The sequence below is a fragment of the Pinus tabuliformis genome, chromosome 8, assembly GCF_031772625.1.
Source record: "Pinus tabuliformis cultivar Carrire ecotype Pingquan chromosome 8, CPIR1, whole genome shotgun sequence".
In the NCBI taxonomy this organism is placed as follows: Eukaryota; Viridiplantae; Streptophyta; class Pinopsida; order Pinales; family Pinaceae; genus Pinus; species Pinus tabuliformis.
The window spans coordinates 1,282,723,797-1,282,745,064 of record NC_142294.1 but is presented as its reverse complement, the minus strand read 5'-3'; the positions used below and the strand labels follow the sequence as shown (position 1 = coordinate 1,282,745,064).

The window sequence follows — 21,268 nt, the reverse complement described above, 5'->3', positions numbered from 1 at the left end:
TTAAAAATTTAATAAAACAAATATTAAAGTAAAACAATAAAAAAACATACACAAAAAAAACAATCAAAACAAAAATTTATAAATTAAATAAACAAAACATAAAACAACAAAATACATAAAACAAAAATGAAATATTAACAAAACAATCAAAACAAAAACTTATAAATTAAATAAACAAAACATAAAACAACAAAATAAATAAAACAAAAATGAAACATTAAAAAACAAGAACTATATAGTAGCTAGTACATGCTTTAGTTTAAATAATTAAACTAAAAAATAATAAATACAAAAATTTTATCACAAAAATAAAACAACTAAAATTTTGTATTGTTAAATTTCATTGGCAAAAATTAAAAAGTATAATTAACTAATATTATTTCATGTATACGCACTTTAATATATATACTAATATTGTTTCTATATGTTTATTCTTTATATATATAAGAAGGAAAATAAATGCAATGTGCAATAAATATAAGAGAAATTATATTTTTAATTAAGTTGAACTTAGGCTAGGGTTTAGCTCCAATATTGGATGGGAGAAAGCTCTGCGTATGACACGAGCTCACAGTCCTCCCACCTGACCGGTAATTTGGACTTCGACGGTATTATGTTACAATCTGTCATGTCATTCTTATTCGACGAGTCAAACACGTTAAAACTTAAAACAGGGAGACGCATTAAATGCACGCACAAGGAAGATGGGCATTTGAATGGCGTTTGGCTATTACATCGTGCTGTGTATCCGTCTTCTCTTGCAGGTAGGAAATAGGAATACTCAAATTTAAACTGGTGACCCACATCTGTGGTCACTAATTGCTCTGCTCTCATATTAAGCGATCAGTATGGTTCGCACCAGGATTGTTTTCGGTCTCCTCACCTTCGTCACTGTTGGCATGATAATAGGTAAGAATACTTGTAACCCTAAAGCTACCCAATTGTTTTTGGAGAAAGATGTTATACTGAAGGCGCCACCATCAATGAAACCCATGGTAGTCCTTTCACAATAAGAGGAAAATTAAAACATGATAAACTTTCGTGGAAACACAGTGTAAAACATAAATGGTCTTTGGAGATTCCATTATGAATGGAACATCTAGATGTCAGGTGTCTGAGAGCTGAATTTTGGTTGATAGCTTTGTATTTTGGCAACTCTTAAGATGCTTCCTATTTACGAGTGCGGAGCATCCATCACCTATCAAGACCGTGTCCTGCTCTATGGCAAATGCCATGCCCGGTCTGACTAAGGGGCATGACAGCCTCGCTATTTCTCGGGACGAAATATGCCACACTCCCGTGGAATGGGACTGCGGTGGGGAATATCGCCACCCAGGCTTCACCAACTAGTCCATCTCCTTTTGGTGATAGCATGGCTTTCGACAAAATATTGCATTCAAATCTCTATTAACATGGACCGAAGAATGTCTAGATTTGGTGGAGATGATGAAATGAAACAAAAAGATCTATGGGACGTCATCAGAAACAGAGTACATAAAATTTATACAGCTCTAGGTAGCTGTATACAATAATTGACATTCCAGTGCTGGATATATATTTCCCAAATTACAGTGTAAATAAGATATGGGATATTCTAATATTCGATATATAATTCACAATTCCGAAATGACATCTTAAGTCAATAAATTCAATAAACTGTTTATTCTGATACTGGATGTACTTTTCAGTTCTATTGACTTACCTGTCTTTTTTAGGAATGGTAAAACTGGAAATAATGTCAATTTGCCATCACACACTTAAGTGAAGAATAGGGTTTGCTGGTACCTTGCAAGTGCCATGCAATAAGATGCCTGAAAGGCCATTTCAAGGATATGCAAAATAATCAACACATAGAGGAGGGCCATGCTTACTGTTATTTGAACCTCGGTTATTGTCAAACAACTGTTTCAAGTTGCCACTAGACCACGGCCTGACGTGTTGAAATTACAAGATAGTGGATCTATGGTGACATTTTCAATAAACCCTAATCAGCCAAGCAAAAACTACAACAAGAAAGGAAGTGCGCTTAAATGATGAACACAAAAGGATTTTTTTATAGTAGCCAAGCACATGAGAGTACTCTATAGAGAGATTGCCTTTAGGCTTTCATCAAACAATAATTAAATGAATGGTGGTTTACAGACAAAAAGGGTGTTGTATTTATACACCTCCATCAGGGTTTAGGGTGCTACCCCAAGAGGGTGACTTGGCTGACCTGAGCAAATACAGACAAATACAATAAGGTGGGTTAATTACCTATATGTAGGCTCAATAAGCCACCAATATGTCATTTTCAATAAACCCTAATCCAGCCAAGCAAAAGCTACAACAAAAAATGAACTGCGCTTAAATGACGAACACAAAAGAGTTTTTTGTGGTAGCCAAGCACATGAATAAAAGAAGCACTCTAGAGAAAGGTTGCCCTTAGGATTTAGCCCTTAGGATCTAATCAAATAATAACTTAAATGAATGGTTTACAGACAAAAGGGGTGATGTATTTATGCACCTCCATCAGGGTTTAGGGTGCTACCCCAAGAGGGTGACTGGGCTGACCTAACCAAATACAGACAAATACAATAAGGTGCGTTAATTACCCATTTGTAGGCTCAATAAGCCACCAATATGTCAAATAGAGAGTCAGCATGTAGCCTCAAGTGAGGATTAGCGATAATCTCAACATAATGGACTCCATTGACTTACTTATTGTGATCATTTGTTGGACATTAATAAAAGTATCTCATCTACATAAAAAGGGGATTTTTTTTTTCTTTCTATATTCTAGTAGTTCCTTGAGAGCGCTTCTAAATGCTTGGCTGGAAAATTCAGCACAGCTCCCTGGGCTGAAGTTAATGCATTGAATGTTTGATTCTGTTTTGTTCATATCTGTGATACATTTTGTTCTGTTTGTAACATCAATCAAGAGTTTCTGCATAGGTCCACTGTCAGGACTCAGATGTGTGAAAATCGTCCAAGAAGGTCCTTTCTATTTTATGATTCACTTTAATTAAAGTTAATTATTAAAGTGAAGAGTATTTTATTAGTGAGTAATTTTTAATAAAATATAAAATATTTATATTAGTGATTTAGTTGTAATTTCCACCATTGATTGTGATTTAATCTCAACTGTCAATCTCATTGAGGGATTAGGGTCATGGATGTTGAAGAATGTAACTAGGTTTGGTCTTCATAAATTATACTTGAGTCATAATGAAATGTATTTATCAAAAGAAAGAAAAAGAAATATTATTATTATTATTATTATGATTTATTAAAAGCATGGGTTTCATGCTTGGGCAATCATGTTTTAGGTCAAAGTCCCCATTGAGGACTTCTAGGATTTATACTGAGTCATTAGAGTCATTGTCCACTAAAAGAGATCCTTCTTGGGCTTTTGAATCATGTAAAAATATTAACTATAGAGTCAAATAAGTTATTTGTCACCTCCACACCAAGTCGGCCTCAAACAAGGTAATTCGACCTCACCAAAAGGGTATATATACAAGCAGTTCGAATTCATTTGGAGACATCTCTCACACAAGTTCGATATCCAAGAGAAGGAGGCAGAAAAAGTGCAAAATTCCAAGAGAAGGAGAAGAATTGCTGGAAGGTTGAATTTCTGGAACATCTCTCTTTGTAATATCCCCAATTTTGATTTTCATTTGAGGAGATTAACGAAGTTTATTGGGGAGGTGCTAGGCATAGCATAATTTTGTAGTTCGAGTTTCAAATATGGTTTCGGCTTGAGGAGCTTCGGTGAAAAGGCAAGATTGTAGCTCATTGGCAAGTGGGGGCCACAAGAGAGACAAAAAGGGAATGCACACTTGTGGAGCAAGAGAGAGAAAAAGAAAGGGGATGAACTAGTGGAAAGTGGGGGCCACCAAGGGAGAGAGAGGCCAACAATTATAAATAGAGAAAGGAGGCTCTCATTTGTGGATCTTTAGTCATTTTACAATTTCAACATTACTTCTCTTGAGCTGCTTAGCCAAGACAACTGTGCTGTTTAGCACAAGGAATTTTCGAGCGGGAATTCCACCTCTACCTTCGGTGAACTTTGAGTGTCACCCTAGGGGAGTAAGAAGGAGTCCATCTTAGGGCTTCTCTAGAAGCTACATTGCAGACCATTTCCAGCTGGAGCGTGCTTCTCTTAGGGTGCAGAAGGAAATTCGAAGGGCGCTGAGAGAAGCTAGAAAATAGTGGAGTTTTGGCTAAAGAATTTGCAGAGATTTATTCATTGGGAGGGCGAGTTATTCTTTGCTGATCTGCAGGGCCGAGAGTGCTGCATTTTGGAGGGCCGAATTTATCTGGATAGTTACTGCATATACATTTTGACAGGGAGATTTGGGAAGTTCGGGCTAAGGAGAAATAAAGAGGCTTGGAGTGATTTGCAGGGCTTGGAGGAGATTTTTATATAATTGATTAGCCTTGTGTAACATAATTATTTCTACAAGGTGTTTTTCTAGCTAGTTAGAACCATACACATTTCTTGGGGTCACCAGGGCACATTGGATTCAACCCAAACCCTTTCTGGGTTTTTTTGAGAGGAGTCTGCGGCTAATTTTATAGAATTTTTCGGGCAATATTCGGGCCTGAAATCCTCATTCTTATAGCAGGGCGAATTGCTAGTTAGCTGGGGAGTTTGCATCACTTGGTGGGCTCAGTTTTGGCTTGGAGTTGGGCCAAACCATTTCTGGGTATTTCTGGGGTTTTGGAGGGGAGTCTGTGGCTGCAATTTCAAGGTGATCCGAGCATTCTTCAGGGCAAAATCTTCAGTTCCATTCCAGCAGCAGTAGTAATAATTTTCTGGGTAGTGCACAGTACTAGTTTGGGCGAGTGTTTCCTCCAAATCATAGTTGTACTACATGGGGTTTGCATAACTTGCATAGCAAGCCTAGGTTCCAAAACTTCAACTCATTTTATGTACTCTTTTATCATAAAATTAACAAAATGGCTCAAATTGTGTTGCTGGACATTTTGGTGTTTAAATTATTGTGTATGAGTTCCATTTTACTTATTGTTCTCAGTCCATTGCTTGGTATTAGCTGTTAAACCAATTAGGAATATTATAGCTCTCACACGTGTGAATTTGTTGGGTTACTTCTAGAAGATCGAAGTTTTTACTGGGTCGAAGATTCTACTGGATATTAGTTTCTGTTGGGGTAACTATTGGGTCGAAGATTTTGCCGGGCTATTATTGGGTCGAAGTTCTACTAGATCGAAGTTTTGTTGCTGCTAGGTCGATGTTGTTGCTGAAAGGGTTATTATTACAGAAGGAAGAAAGGGTTGACTTGGTGTGGAGGAAGTCTATGTCTAGGTCAAGAGTTTTGGATTATCTCGTGAAACTATTGAAGGAAGAGTTGTTGATTGGGTTTTCCCCTAGATTGGGGTTTTGCCCTGGTTGCCCACCTACATCTGCTGTCTATGATCTTTGTGTTATTGTTTTTGTAATTGCTTGATGAACTAAAGATAAAAGAAGAACATAAATAAAACATAAGATTATCACAAGTAGTTATCAACATAAACAAAATATTTCTACCCTTTTGATTTTCTTACATGGTATTAGAGCTAAGGTGAAAGAGAAGGAAAAAGGCAACTTTAAGATCTGTTAAGAGGAGAATAAGGAATTCTCAAGAAGTTTGAATAGGGGTCATCAATAGGATCATATAAGAAGTCAAGCCTACCATTTTCAAGGACAATGTCTAACTCAATGGAGGGAGAAAACAAATTAGAAGGAGCATCCAACTATAGGGCATGGAAGAAGAGGATAGACCTCATCCTCGAGAAGAATAAAGTATTGGATTTAGTCAAAGGAAAAGTAAAGAAACCTACTAATGAGTCAAGTGATGCAAAAAAGGCAAAGTTCAGGGAAACATAAATATTGACCATGACACTAATGGTGGATGGAATAAAGGATAACCTCGTCCCATATATATCCAACTTAGATTCTGCTCAACAGATGTATGAGGCATTATCCAAATTATTCACAATCAAAAATCTTGGTCAAATAGCAAGTCTTTTGTTAAGTTTAGGTATGTTCTATGCTTAGAGCAATTTATTTCAATTTTCACAGTTAGCTCAATATCTTTTCTAGATTAGCAATCAAATCAGCATTAAAATAAACTGCAGATAGAACATAAACTTAAATTGCAAAAGACAAGCCAAGACAAGAGGACACAAGATGTGGCACTAGCCAGGGACAAACCCCATTGTGGGGAAACCCTTGATCAATTCTTCTTATATGTTCTTCAATAGTTCAGGAGGGAGAGAGAGAGATAGATAGTACATTTACAACAGAAGTCAACACTTTGACTTAGCTAAATAAGAGCATAGATCATCTCTATGAAGATGATACATGAGGTAGTTGAACTCAGTTGAAGACATGCTGCTTCAACTTCTTCTCCAAGGTGACTCCATCGCCTTGCTGCACCTATCGTTGTGCTGCTCCTCATCATCATGTTGCACCTCACCGTTCTGCACCATGCTGCACCCATCATCACTATGCTGCATCTCATCATGCTTCACCAATCATGATTGTACCATGTACTTGTTGCACCAAGTATCATTGTTGTCCCAAGTACTATTGCTGCATGTAGCTGCACCATGTACTTGCTGTACCTCGCTGTTGCTGCTGTCCCATTGTGCCATTGCTGCACAATGTCATTGCTGTCCTATTGTGCCACTGCTGCACAATGTCATTGCTGTCCTATTGTGCCACTGCTGCACAATGTCATTGTGTTGTCCCATCATTGTTGCTGTCCCATCATTGTTGCTGTCCCAACATGCTGCTGTCCCATTGAACATTGTTGTACCATGCTGCTGTCCCAAATGTAGCCTTTGTTGCCATGTCATAGTTTCTGTCCCAATTGTGCCTTTGCTGCACCATGCTAGCCGTCCATTGCGGCTCCTATGAATGCTTGTTGTCCCACTGTTTGCTGCACCAAGCACCATGCCTAGCTGTCCCATTTATCTTAGCATACCTTGCTATTGTCCCATGTGTCTTACCATACCTTGCTGCTGTCCCTTTACCCTTGCCATACCTTGCTGCTGTCCCATGTGTCTTAGCAGCACCATGTAGCCCAACTGTCCCATTTACTAGCACCGCTGTCCTTGGCATGTTTGAGCCCTCAAACTCTCCTCAAATAGTCCTCACTTTTAGCCACATTAGGCCTGCGTCTAGGGCACCATTGATATGTTTAGGACAACGTCTATCTTCATCTTAACAATGGCTAGGATACCCTTGAGATAGCGTAGGTTAGGGCTGCCTTTAGGACAACGTCTAGGGCTGCCTTTAGGACTGCGTTAGGGCTACCTTTAGGATGGCGTTTAGGGCTGCCTTAGGACAGCGTTTAGTGTTGCCTTAGGACAACGTTAAAGCCTCTCCTCGCTGCGCTATAGAAGCCTCCTTTAGGACAACGTAGGAGCCTCTCTTTGCTGTGATAAGACTCCTCCAAGATTACGGCTAGGGCATGCTTCCTTGACAACGTTTAGACTTTTCTTTGACAGCGTCTAGGGCTTCCATTGACAACTATAGAAACCCTCTCCTTGCTACTATAAGAGCCTCCTCTTGACTGCATATAAACATGCGTAGAGCCTTCTTCTTTTGACTGCGTCTAGGGCTAGGGCATCTCCTTTAGGGCAGCTCCCTTAGTCTTCTTTCCTCCAACGTCTAGGGCTTCCACTCCTAGATTTCTCCTCCACTAAAACCCAAGGCAAGTGGAGAGAAATCAAGATAGAAGTGTGTGAGAAATGACTCTCAAGTCATCTCCTTTTATACGAAAACGTTGAGCACATGTGGGGTTTATTTGGTTGTTGGCCGACCTTGACGAATTGTCCCATAACACAAATAAATTCACAACTCTATGAATACTTATCAGGTCGAATGATCTTTAGATCAATTCTACACCTCTTGATGAGAGGGATCCAAGAAAAATATCAACTGCCATAAATAAGATGACCCACATGGAGTTTGGCCTAAGTTGCCAATATTAACATCTTAAGAATGAACTGAGATCTATAAAGATGACAAAGGAAGACACTGTGGCATCCTTCTTTGTGAGAATAGCTAGAATCAAAGATGAACTCCAGGTAATCGATGAGATAGTACTTGAAAAAGAACTTGTAATCACTGCACTTCTAGGATTACCAACATCTTGGAGTGCCTTTTCATTAGGTCTCAACAGCTAGAAAGAAACTCCTACATTCGAACAATTATGGAATGCATGCAGTTAAGAAGAAGTCGAAATTTCTCTAGTAAGCAACAAAGAGAATGAAGAGGAGAAAGTTTCGAATGCCTATTTCGCTCATCACAAGAACAAAGGATCTTTCAAGAAGTCTAAAGGGTCTAGAAGGAAGATAGTGTTAATTTTAGGCAACAATGATATGTTCTATGCTTTAGAGCATTTTTACTTCAATTTCTTTATTAGCCCAGTGTCAATATTCAGATTAGCAATCATATCAACATGATAGTAAAATGTAGATAGCACATAAACATAAACAGTAGAAGACAAGCCAAGACAAGAGGACACAAGATGTGGCACCAGCCAGGGACAAACCCCAATGTGGGGAAACCCTTGATCAAATCTTCTTTTAGTCTTCAATAGTTCAGCAGAGAGTGATAGTACAATTTACAAATCTGATAATTTATAACAACAGCAAAAGAGTGCTAACTAGAAAAGTCAACGCTGATCAACAGGGAAGATTTGACGCTCAACAAATCGGTCAACTTCAGCCTCCAAAAAGAAAAATAAAACAACACTCAAAACAGTCAAATTCAACCTAGTCAAAGTCTGGTCAAACAACGCACCTGCGGTCAGCCCTAGCTGCAGTCAACGCTGGTCAACAGTCAACGTTTAGCCTCGATTTCTGTGCCCAGAAATGCGGCTTGCCCAAACAAAGATAGCCCTCACAAAAATGTAGTCAAAGGAGGTCACCACATGCTCGTTAACGCTTGGTCAAAGTCAAACTGTCCAGAAATTCGGTCTCCTAAAATTTCGCTCTCCTGAAATTTCGGATTCCTAAAATTTCGGCCTCTTGAAATCTCACTCTTGAAATTTCGGACGTGTGGAGAGAGAGGCCCAGTAATCCATACCCAATCAATGAGGAGAGAGAGAGGAAGTGTGAAGACGAGTGTGTCCAATGTTGGAATTTCTAAGTTTAACCCGTTAGAAATTCTTCTTGTACTATCTGGTTTATTTCTTCCTACTTGTTTAATTACTTAACAAGTTATTTACCATGTAAATACTGAAAATAAACACAAGTACAATATCAACATCTACAGATCATCAACTGAAAGAAAACAAGCACACAAGTGACAACGTTATTTTTGGACCAATGTCCCTGGAAAAACCCAATGCGGGAAAACCGGTGCAGCTATTCAGAGGGTTTTATTATTATGCAGTTTTCAGAATACAACTAGGGTGCTAGAAATGGCTCACCCAACAGAGAATGCCCTCGGCAGTAGTACCTCTCCTCGGAGACATATATTTCAGCTGATTAATCACTGGATGAATGATCCCACAACAACAATTGCAGCTTCCACTACTCTGCGTCACTCTGATAGGGACTGCATCACCCTTCCCGGCTCACCAGCACCCAGTCTGCCCCACGAAAATCTTCCCAGCGCTGCCTCTTGGCCCTGCGTCAGCTCTGCTAGCCTCTGCACAGCTACTGAAGCCTCTGCGTCAGCCCTCAGACCCTCTGCGTCACCCACGCTGGCCTCTCCTGGCTCTGCGCAACTCCCAGCTGCCTCTGCGTAGCACCCAGTTGCCTCTGCATCAACCTCTCCGGGCTCTGCATTGTCTCTCTGGTACCAACTCTGCCTCTCTATTATGTATTCACTGCCCGTTGCTACTGATCACTAATTCGATTTCTCTTAGCAAACCCCACTCTAGAAAATCGAATGACTGATCACTCTGGTGTGTTCTCCAACTGACCCTCAAGCCTCTTCTTATACTTTTCTCGTTGGTCCATCAACGACCGAGATTAAATCTCTAATCAACGATTGAGATTAGATTTGGCTTGATCCATGACTTTTGAAACATTCTAACCCGTTTTTATATTAATACCCATTAATATTTTATACTCCATTAAAAATATTAATTATTTTAATATCTCCCAAACCGTTTAGAATCTGCGCAAACCATTTCTAGGTCTTGGAGACCTCATTTGCTTTAGCCTCTCCACCAATTTTAATGGGTAGAGCACATCTGATGCTACCCCAAATCAACGCTCCCTCTTAGCGAGGACTATGCTCTAGTAATACTCCACACTGAGTATCACATTGATTATCCGACATCGGTCTCTGTGCTGATGCTAGGCCTCCCCGCCCAACATCCACTTCACTGCTACATTCTGTACTGCCACCCATGGCCCTACCACTGTCACTGCTACATCCGTATGAAAACTCCCTCTGCATCTGTGCTGCTGCTAGTCCATCCTCCCAGCACTGCATCTGCACTGCATCCCCTCTCATCACGATGCGTCATGCTAATGCATACTTCTACTGCACTTCAACTCAGTTATTGAGAAGTAAGTAACTAATCCACCCAACTTCTAACATCCCTATCAGGCTGGAAACACTCCCGATGTTGAAGCTCCCTCTGTCGCTAACAAGTGCTCCTCTATTGACCTATGCGCTGCTGCAACAACTCCCTGCATCTCGCACCGTTGCTCACCTCTTTGTGCCAACCTGCACTGGTGCAACACTCATGTACCTCTCGCATTGTTGCAGCCTGCTAGCCTCGCGCTGTCCTGGGACTCTTGCACTGTAGCACTCTCTGTCGCTCCATCCGCATTCGTCTCTACCGACATCCACCAGTCTTGTTACTCCTCTTCGGGGCTCCCGTAGCAAGGTATAATCCAAGATGTTGGGCACCTCAAGGACCTTGCCCCTCATCGCCTGTAGTCCATCTAACTACAGCTCGATATCTCCCCACTTCTTCTCAAGTGGCACATGAGCACTCATGGCACAATCATCATCCTCCTCGACTTCTTTCTCCGCCTTTGCAGGTGCTGCCTTCGAGTCTGAAGCCTCTCCCTTACTCTTCTTCCTAGGACACTGGTTCGCAAAATGACCTAGTTCCCCACAATGGAAGCACTTGACCTTGGAGAGGTCCTTCTTCTTCCTCTTCTCTTGCTTACCACAAATGCTAGAGTCGCATCCCCTTCTTCCTCCTTCTTGATTCTGACCCCTTTGCCGCTATTCCCTGCCTTGGTCACCCGTTTGATCTCTTCTTGACGAAGAGCCGCCCACAGTTCTTCTCAATCTGGAAGGCTCGTCCTACCCAATATGCTCTGGACAAATACCTCCTAATCCTCTGAGACTACGTTCAATGCGGTCCTCACCATCAATTCCTGATCCGGCGTGGCCCCTATGGAAGTTAGTTGGTCACGGATCTCCTTCAATCGATTGAGGAAGACATCTATCTGCTCTCCCTTCTGCATCTGGTATGACCGCAACTGATTTTCAAGTAACATCTTCCTCTACACGGAAGTATGCTGGTACAATTTCTTCAGGGCTTCCCACATCTCATTTGCTGTATCCTTTTCGGCAATATGTGGCACCACATGATCCTTGACCCCATCAAGGATGATGCACTTCGCCTTGGCCATTGCCTCCTCATTCTTCTCATTTTCAGCTAGGTCAACTGGGATCGCTATTGTTTTCAAGGCGAAGTCCTTGATGCGATATCTGTCAAGAATGGACAAGATCCTGGCCTTTCAGACCACAAAGTTGGATGCTCCGTCCAACCTATCCTGATCTCTCAGTGCATTCACAGCCATTATGTTGCCCGTCTTTCGACTCCTTCGAGTCTCTCTACTTCCCTCCTGGAAGTCCTCTGTTCGACTGCTGCTGAGTCTCTTAACTTCTCGTCTGGAAGTTCTCGGTTCAACTCCCTCTGAGTCTCGATTTCCCTTCTGGAAATCCCTCCTCCTTGGTCTTGCCCTGTTAGGTACTGTTCTGACCACAGTACCCCACCAGCTTCGCTCCGCAAATTACCTGCAACCTCCTATACCCCAGCAACTAAAGGATTGAGCCACTTGGCTCTGCGCAATCCCGACACCAGCAAATTAGCTCCCCTAGCCAATTGCGTCAACCCTACTGGCCTCTGTGTGGCTCTGCGTGATCCTGATTCTGCCTCCCTTAGCCTCTGCGCTGCCTTTCTCTGGCCCAGAATGATGACGCAGTCTCTCTGCGTCACTCCTTCCTCTGTTGCTTTTTGCACAGACCAACTCTGTCACTCGGGACAACTGAATCTGTTGCTACTGCTCTGCTAGTTGATGCCTTCAGTTATCCTATGATCTGCAACCATGCTCTAATACCATTTTGGAATTTCTAAGTTTAACTCGTTAGAAATTCTTCCTGTATTATCTGGTTTATTTCTTCCTACTTGTTTAATTACTTAACAAGTTATTTACCATGTAAATACTGAAAATAAACACAAGTACAATATCAACATCTACAGATCATCAACTAAAAGAAAACAAGCACACAAGTGACATCGTTATTTTTGGACCAATGTCCCCAGAAAAACCCAATGCGGGAAAATCGGTGCAGCTATTCAGAGGGTTTTATTATTATGCAATTTTCAGAATACAACTAGGGTGCCAGAAATGGCTCACCCAACAGAGAATGCCCTCGGCAGTAGTACCTCTCCTCAGAGTCAGATATTCTAGCTAATTAATCACCGGATGAATGATCCCACATCAACAGTTACAGCTTCCACTACTCCGAATCACTCTGATAGGGACTGCGTCACCCTTCCCGGCTCACCAACACCCAGTCTGCCCCACGAAAATCTTCCCAACGCTGCTTCTTGGCCCTATGTCAGCTTTGCTAGCCTCTGCGCAACTACTGAAGCCTCTGCGTTAGCCCTTAGACTCTCTGTGTCACCCACGCTGGCCTCTCCTGCCTCTGTGCAACTCCCAACTGCCTCTGCGTAGCACCCAGCTGCCTCTGCGTCAACCTCACCGGGCTCTGCGCTCTCTCTGGTACCAACTCTGCCTCTCTCCTATGTATTCATTGCCCTCGCTGCTGATCACTAATTCAATTTCTCTTAGCAAACCCCACTGTAGAAAATCGAATGACTGATCACTCTGGTGTGTTCTCCAACTGACCCTCAAGCCTTCTCTTATACTTTTCTCGTTGGTCCATCAACGACCGAGATTAAATCTCTAATCAACGGCTAAGATTAGATTTGGTTTGACCCATGACTTTTGGAACATTCTAACCCAGTTTTATATTAATGCCCATTAATATTTTATTTTTCCTAAGTTTAGACTTAGGAACTCCATTAAAAATATTTATTATTTTAATATCCCCCAAACCGGTTAGAATCTGCCCAAACCATTTATGGGTCTTGGAGACCTCATGTGCTTTAGCTTCTCCACCAATTTTCATCGCTAGAGCACATCCGATGCTACCCCAAATCAACATCCAAATGAGGCTAAGTCACCTTCTATTTATATGCAACGTTGAGGATGAATAGACGTGACTGTTGGGCTTCTGAGCCTACATAAGTTTGCTGGCCGACCTTGACAATTTGACCATAGTCAAAATAAATTCATAACTTCATTTGTACATGTCAAAATCGGATGATCTTTAGATCAATCCTACACCTCTCGGAGAGAGGAATCCAAGAAAAAATCAGCTGTCATAAATAAGATGACCCATGTGGAGTTTGGCCCTAGTTGTCAATTTTAACACTTCCTCTCAACTTGGGAGAACTCCATCTGCTAATCCATCTGCCAATCTGTACTATTTCTGCCATCAATGCACTGCTCTGCTTTGTTGAACTATGAAGAAGAAGAAGTGATCGAAAATGTATCATACCATTCTCTACTGACCCGAAGTCAGTCCCAATCAAAGGAGAGTGTGTCATACCACTCTTACTGATCCGAAGTCAGTTCCAATTAAAAGAGAGTGTCTCATACCACTCTTACTGACCTGAACTCTGTTCCAATTGATCCCAGATCAATATTGGTCATCCTAGCATAGGGAGTATGCTAGTACACGATGCGTCCATCGGTAGTACTATGGTCCCTATCCTCATTTCCCTACTCATTGGCCAGATGAGAGGTACTTCCCATGAGTCCCAGACTGCATGGGTAGGATGTCTCAGCGGGAGGATGAACCACTCATCCTGCCTACATGTTGCCAAGGGGTATTGTAGGGGAAGGATGAACCACTCACCTTGTACATAGCAAACCACTAGGGGAAGGCTGAACCACTCACCCTATGGTTGCTCATCGCTCCAAGAAGTACCCAAAACCCCCCAGAGCTCCCAAAGCTCAATGTCCATCTCATATAAGACCCTCATAAGAGGGTCTCTCCACGACTCCAAGTCATTCTCGGAAGGCCAAGAACTTGACCTTCCCCCGGGGCTTTGTCAGAATATCGACGACTTGCTCATCAGTCCCAATGTGATGGAGCCTTATTGCTCCTTGTTGTACCATATCCAAGATAAAGTGGTACGTGATACCTATATGCTTGGAGTGATCATGAAACAAGGGATTCTCTGATAATCGGATCCCACTCTGGTTGTCGCAGAGGATCACGGTGGTATCCAGCGCATGTCCAAACAACTCATTGAAGAGCTTCCTCAACTAGACAGCTTCACAGGAGGCCATACTAGCAGCTATGTATTCGGCCTCGGCAGTGCTCAAGGCAACCGATTTCTGCTTCCTGCTCATCCAGGATATCGAAGTAGAACCCAAAGAAAAACAACATCCACAAGTGCTCTTGTGATCCACCACACTGCCAACCCAATCAGTGTCAGAATAACCATGCAAGCTCACATCTCTGGCAGTGTATCTCATTCCATGAGTGATTGTGCCCCGAAGATATCTCAGAAGATTCTTGGCACCAATCCAATGTATATGATGAGGCTCAACCATATATTGACTCAATGTGTTAATTGCAAAATATATGTCTGGACGAGAGTTCACCAAAAACACTAGTGCTCCTATGAGTTGACGATACTTAGAAGCATTTCCCAATTCAGGTCTAGCAGCACTACCACATAACTTCTTAAAGTTAAGTTCCATCGGAGTAGTCACAGGCTTGTAGTCCACCATCCCAAATCTTTCCAATATCTTCACAACATATTTTCCTCGAGAGAGAAAATTTCACCTGGCTTTTGCCAGACCTCCAACCCTAGGAAATAGTGCATCGGTCCTAGGTCCTCCATCTCAAATTCAGAAGCCAACTCCATCTTACATTTGTGAATGAGAGGGTCTGCACTTCCATCAACTCCATGCTTGATTTTGTAGAGCCACTTAGAGGTGACAACCGATTTGTCCTGGGGTCTAGGGACCACATCCCAAACATCATTCTTCATAATTGACTCGTATTCTTCATTCATAGCATCCTTCCATACTTGATGCTTCATGGCTTCTTCGAATGATGAAGGCTCATTTTGAATGATAGTGCTCATGGCAGTCAAATATCCTTGATACTTGTTCAACTTCTTGCTTTCACGGAAAGTCCCCCTTGGTGCAATGTGTCTCTCGGCATCTTCGAGAGTCTCCCTAAGCCATGAGGGTCTCCTTTTGGAGGAGGAGGGCTCATGAGGAGGAGGATCAATAGGATCCATAGGTTCATCAACATCAGACATCGTTTCGTCTTCTTTTGCACCCTGATTTCCGGTGTCAGCTTCTTTGCCCTTCCTTAAGATAGGAAGGTTGTTGATCTTCCTGAGGGCCATATCTTTGTCGAAGGTGACATCATGACTTATCTCAACTTCCTTTTGACCAGCCACATAAATTCTATATCCCTTGGAATTTTCACTATAGCCCACAAAGATTCCTTTCTTCCCAGATGCACCCAATTTGCTTCTTTTCTCTTTCGGCACATGAAAATATATGGGACTTCCAAAAATTCTAAAATGAGAGACATTGGGTTTCTTTCCAGTGAACATCTCTTTGGGAGCCTTGGAGTCCAATGCTTGATGAGGGCATCGGTTTTGAACATACACGATGGTATTTGCAGCTTCAGCCCATAGGAACTTCAGAAGGCCTTGATCATGAAGCATGGCACAAACTGCTTCTACAATAGAGCGATTCTTCCTTTCAGCCACACCATTCTGCTCAGGAGTGTATGGCATTGTAGTCTCCATCTTAATGCCAGAGTCTCTGCAATAATCTTGGAATTCATTGGATTTGTACTCTGTCCCATTATTAGTCCTCAACATCTTGATTTTCTTCTCGGATTGGTTTTTGATCAAGGCTTTGAAGTGTCGGAACCAAGTGAACACTTCATCCTTCTTCTTTAAGAAGTAGATCCAAGTCTTACGAGTATAATCATCTGTAAAGGTGAGATAATATAAGTATCCTCCCAAAGAGTTTATGGGCATCATACCAGATATGTCAGAGTGGATCAATTGCAATATATCTGTGGTCTTGCTATTACTTGAGGGGAATGGTCCCCTTGTAAGTTTTCCTTCGGCACATCCCAGACATACACCTTCATGCTCTACTTTGAACTCGGGCATACCTGTCACCATCTGTCTCACATCGGGTAGGGCCTTATAATGAAGATGGGCAAACCTCCGGTGCCATAGTTCAGATTGTAGAGATGTGTCGCAAGACATGGCTCCTAATGGACTTCCTCCAACTTGATACAAAGTGTGAACCCTGAACCCAAGAGTAAAAGCATCTTTAAAATTTCTTTTCCAAACACATACCTTTCCATCGATGAATGCCACCTTGAATCCTTTGTCCTCCATGGCTGAAATGGACACCAGGTTCTTCTTGAGATCAGGTACATATAGTACTTCTTGCAAATGAATAGTGTTACCTTGATTCAATTGAAAGGTAACATTCCCTACTCCCTTCACGGGATAGGTGGCATCGTCTCCAAGGATGATCTCCAAGTTTCTATCATTTTCTATCAAATTAGAGAGGGTTTCCTTGTATCTAGTGAAGTGCCTTGAGGCACCACTATCAATCAACCAATTTCCCAAAGTGTTCGGAAGAGAGGCAGTGGAGAGGGCCGATATAAGATAGTACCCCTTTTGCTTATTGTTAACAACATTTGATTCTTCATACTTGGAGTTCCTTGATTTCTTGGAGGGTCGACCATTTCCTCGATGTCCCGCATTCCTTTTTCCTTTGCCATTGGACCTGCCATTCTTTTGATCGTTGTTGTTGAAGTTGACCATGGAATGATTGTGATCGTCATCATGCAATGTGTCCCTTCTATTTGGACACTCCCTTGCATAGTGGCCAAACTTATTGCAAATAAAGCACCCGCCATTCCTTCCTCCCTTAGATCTAGGCTTTCCATGGAAATGACCTTTAGACCTTGCATTATTTCTCCTTTTGGCATGAACGGAGAATGCAGTGGGGTTGCTTCTATTAGAAAGCATTTCTTGCTCCACCATTCTTGTTTCTTCTTGAATGCATCTCGACACCAATTCTTCAAACCCTGGAATTCGATCATTGTTGAGGATGGTGGTTCTAAATACATACCACTCAGGTGGGCATCCTCCAAGGGTGGTGAGAGTAAGTTCCCTGTCAGGGATGCCTTCTCCAATCGAGAGTAGATCATTCTTGATCTCAGTAATCCTCAAGAAATAGGATTGAATATTCTCATTCTTGCCCTTCTTAATATCCTTCAACTTATTCTTGAGAAATAGAATTTGATTAGTATTACTAACCTTGAACATGTCGACCAACCTGTCGTAAATCTCCTTGGAGGTCTTCAATTCGGAGATGTAGGCCACCAAATGCTTGTCAATGGAATCCCTAATAATCTTCTTTTCTTTGACTTCAGCCCTATTGTACTTGGTCTTTGCAGCAACCGGTGCATTTGAAGGAGGTTCAGGGATTTTACCCTGCACATAGTCCATCACTTCTTTTTCTTCCAAGGTCAAATCAAGAGACATCTTCCATCCATGATAGTCAGATTTATCATGGAGCTTGTCTTCAACCGGGAAGTAGGATGAAGAACCCATTGAACTTTTTGTCCTTGTCCAACTGTCTTTACTGATGTAGGAATTTACAGGGTAAGTTCCTCAGATAGAACACCAAAGGACACCTCTCACAAATAGATCACAGATCAATACACCAGTAGTCTTGACGTGGTTAAAACCCTCAAAGAGGGAAACAATTCACAGCCTGAGCCAATGCGGCCACTTCAGGCAATTTATTAATAAAAGAGAGAAAATTTACGTAAGTTTCTCTCATGAACGGTCACCTTACAAATGACCCTCCATGCTCTTTAAATAGAGATCATGGACCAATCGGGTGTTAAGCCACGGATCAAGTGTCGGTAATACCGAGGAGAGAATGAGCTGTCGGATCACTTCATGTCTAGAACATATCGTGACCATCGGATTGTAAGTTACAAAAGTACCTAGTAAAGGAACACACTTTACCTAACTCTACACTAGACCAAGTTATACTTAACTATTTCCTATGTGTCGGAATATCTTAACATCCCCCCTTAAGAACAACTTGGGATAGGATTGAAGGATGTACAAATATGACACAATAGGAGAAGGAAGGAGGCATTAGAGCCTATCCCCCCTTAGTGACAACTTCCTGAACTCCAACCATAATTCGAAGTTTAGTAAACTTCTCCTCTGTGAGAGTCTTTGTAAAGATGTTTGCAACTTGATCATCGGTTGAACAATATTGCACTTCAAGAACATTGCCATGAATGAGCTTTTTGATGAAGTGCATGTGTAGTTCAATGTGTTTTCTACGTCGATGTTGGATTGGATCTTTGCATAGTTGAATGGCACTTTGATTATTACACCAAAGTGTAGTTGGATGCTGCTGCTGAAAGCCAAACTCTGACAGGATCTGACGAAGTCACAGGGCTTCCTTACTAGCTTCTACGGCGCCACGATACTCTGCTTCTGCTGAAGAAAGAGAAATGGCACTTTGTTTTTTGCAAGCCCATGTAATAGGTCCAGAACCAAGAATGAAGACATAACTTGTAGTAGACTTCCGATCATTAGGGTCACTAGCCCAATCAGAATCAGTGAAACCAACCAATAGAGGAGATGTTTCTGCACTGTAATTAATCCCAAACTGAACTATACCTCGAACATAACGAAGTATTCTTTTAGCTGCTTTCCAATGACTTTCATGTGGGTTTTGCATAAACCGAGCAATAAGGTCAACAACAAAGGAAAGGTCAGGACGAGTATGGGTCAGATACAAAATTTTTCCTACAAGCTGACGGTATAAGATAGCATCAACTTCAAGGGAAGTACAAGTGACTGAAAGTTTGGCTCTAGACTGAAAGGGAGAAGGGGCTGGCTTACAGTCTTCCATGTGAAAGTGGCATAGAAGATCACAAGCATACTTGGGCTAGGAAAGGGAAATACATTCCTTGGATTGCAAGAATTGAAGACCAAGAAAATAATGCAAGTGTCCTAAGTCTGTCACTTCAAACTACTTTTTAAGGTTGGACTTCACATGGTTTATAAGGTTGGGATCACTACCAGTAAGGATAAGATCATCAACATAAAGAACAAGAATGATAAGAGACTTATCCACTTTCTTGGTTTAGACAGCATTGTCAGAATGACACCTAAAAAAACCAGTATCTAAAAGAAAGCTATCCATTTTGGCGTACCAAGCCCGAGGGGCTTGCTTGAGACCATAAAGGGATTTCTTAAGCCGACATACAAGGCTGGAGTCTGTTTGTATAAAGCCAGGAGGTTGTTCCATATAGATTTCTTCATGCAAGTCCCCATGCAAGAAGGCAGATTTAACATCCATCTGATGGCCTTCCCATTTGAAAGAGGTAGCAAGGGAAATAACAAGGCAGATATAGTTCATTTTGGCAACAGGGGAGAAGGTTTCAGTATAGTCAATGCCTTCAACTTGTGAAAAGCCCTTAGCAACAAGACGAGCTTTATGTTTATCAACTTTTCCATCTGGTCCAAACTTGGTTTTGTAAATCCATTTACATCTAACAATTTTTCTTCCCTTTGGAAGAGGAACAAGATCCCATGTATCATTTTCCAATAATGAACGATATTCTTCATTCATCGCTGCGTCCCAATTTGGATGGCCTGAAGCTTCTGCAAAGGTGTTAGGATCATAATTCGCTGAAGCTTGAGCCAGTAAAGAAGAGGCTCTATCGAACTGAGAACGTGTACATTGCTGATCTGTAGGATCACCTGCAAGAGAACTCGCTGCATCCCGAGTAGCACAGACCCATTTTGGAAGCCGAGGAGCTGAAGGAGGATCTTGAGAAGGTGGGGGAGGATTGTCATCGTTGTTGTCATCATTTGAAGAAGAAATATTTTCAGAAGTAGAAGGGATAGAGAGAAGTGACACATCCGCCGAACTAGGCTCGTAGGCCGATATATTTTCAACAAAATTTACATCTCTTCTAATGATAACATTTTTGGATTTAGGTGAAAGAAGTCTATATCCTTTGACATCTTCAGAATATCCAACAAAAATACATTTTTCACTCTTAGGTTCTAAGGCTTTATGTTTCTCATCGGGAATATGGGCCCATGCTTCACTTCCAAAAACACGAAAGTGACTTACATTTGGTTTAATTGAGCTCCATGCTTCTTCTAGAGTGATATTCTTTAAAACTTTAGTAGGAGTGCGATTTACTATGTAATTTGTACAGTTAATTGCTTCTGCTCAAAAATTAAGACTAAGTTCTTTAGATTGAAGCATACAATTAGCCATTTCCTTTAAGGTGCGATTCTTCCTTTCAGCTACACCATTTTGTTGTGGAGTATATGGAACAATATGTTGCATTTGAATTCCATGCTCAGTGCAAAAGTTGATGAATTTGTTGTTAACATATTCTCCACCATTATCAGATCTTAGCTTAAGAATTTGATGTCAAGATTGTTTCTCAACAAAGGCCTTAAAGACCAAGAACATGTTAAATACTTCACTCTCGAGTTTTAAGAAGTATACTCAAGTGCGTCTGAAGAAATCATCAATGAGAGTTAAGAAATACTTGTAGCCAGAGAATGAAACAACATGAAGTGGACCACATAAATCACTATGCACAAGTTGTAAAGGGGCTAAGGCGTGCCAAGGTGCACGTTTTTCAAAACTATCTCGATGATGTTTTCCGAGTACACATCCGGAACAAACACCATCTCTGCAAGATACCATAGGAAGACCTGTCACCATATTTTCTTTACATAGATTTTGAAGGGAGCGATAGTTTAAGTGACCAAATCGCTCATGCCAAAGTTTGCTCACTTCATCATTATGAGCAACAAATATCGAGGGAAGAGTTGATGACCCAAAGTTGTTAAACTTATACAACCTTGTA

At 41.5% G+C, this 21,268-nt stretch overlaps 1 protein-coding gene across 7 annotated transcripts in view; it reads left to right on the top strand.

Annotated features, from left to right (window-relative positions):
- The first annotated feature begins 499 nt into the window (after positions 1-499).
- Positions 500-21,268, top strand: part of LOC149240092 (prolyl 4-hydroxylase 1) — a 419,466-nt gene continuing 398,697 nt past the window's right edge. For 3 of the 7 annotated variants that reach the window (XM_089373625.1, XM_089373626.1, XM_089373624.1), the window contains exon 1: positions 500-764. In XM_089373625.1, the coding sequence (XP_089229751.1) occupies positions 539-764 (226 nt within the window). In that variant the 5' untranslated portion in view covers positions 500-538. Of the gene's footprint in view, positions 910-21,268 lie in introns of all 7 variants that reach the window. The other 4 variants (XM_089373628.1, XM_089373630.1, XM_089373629.1 and 1 more) reach the window with 4 other exon arrangements.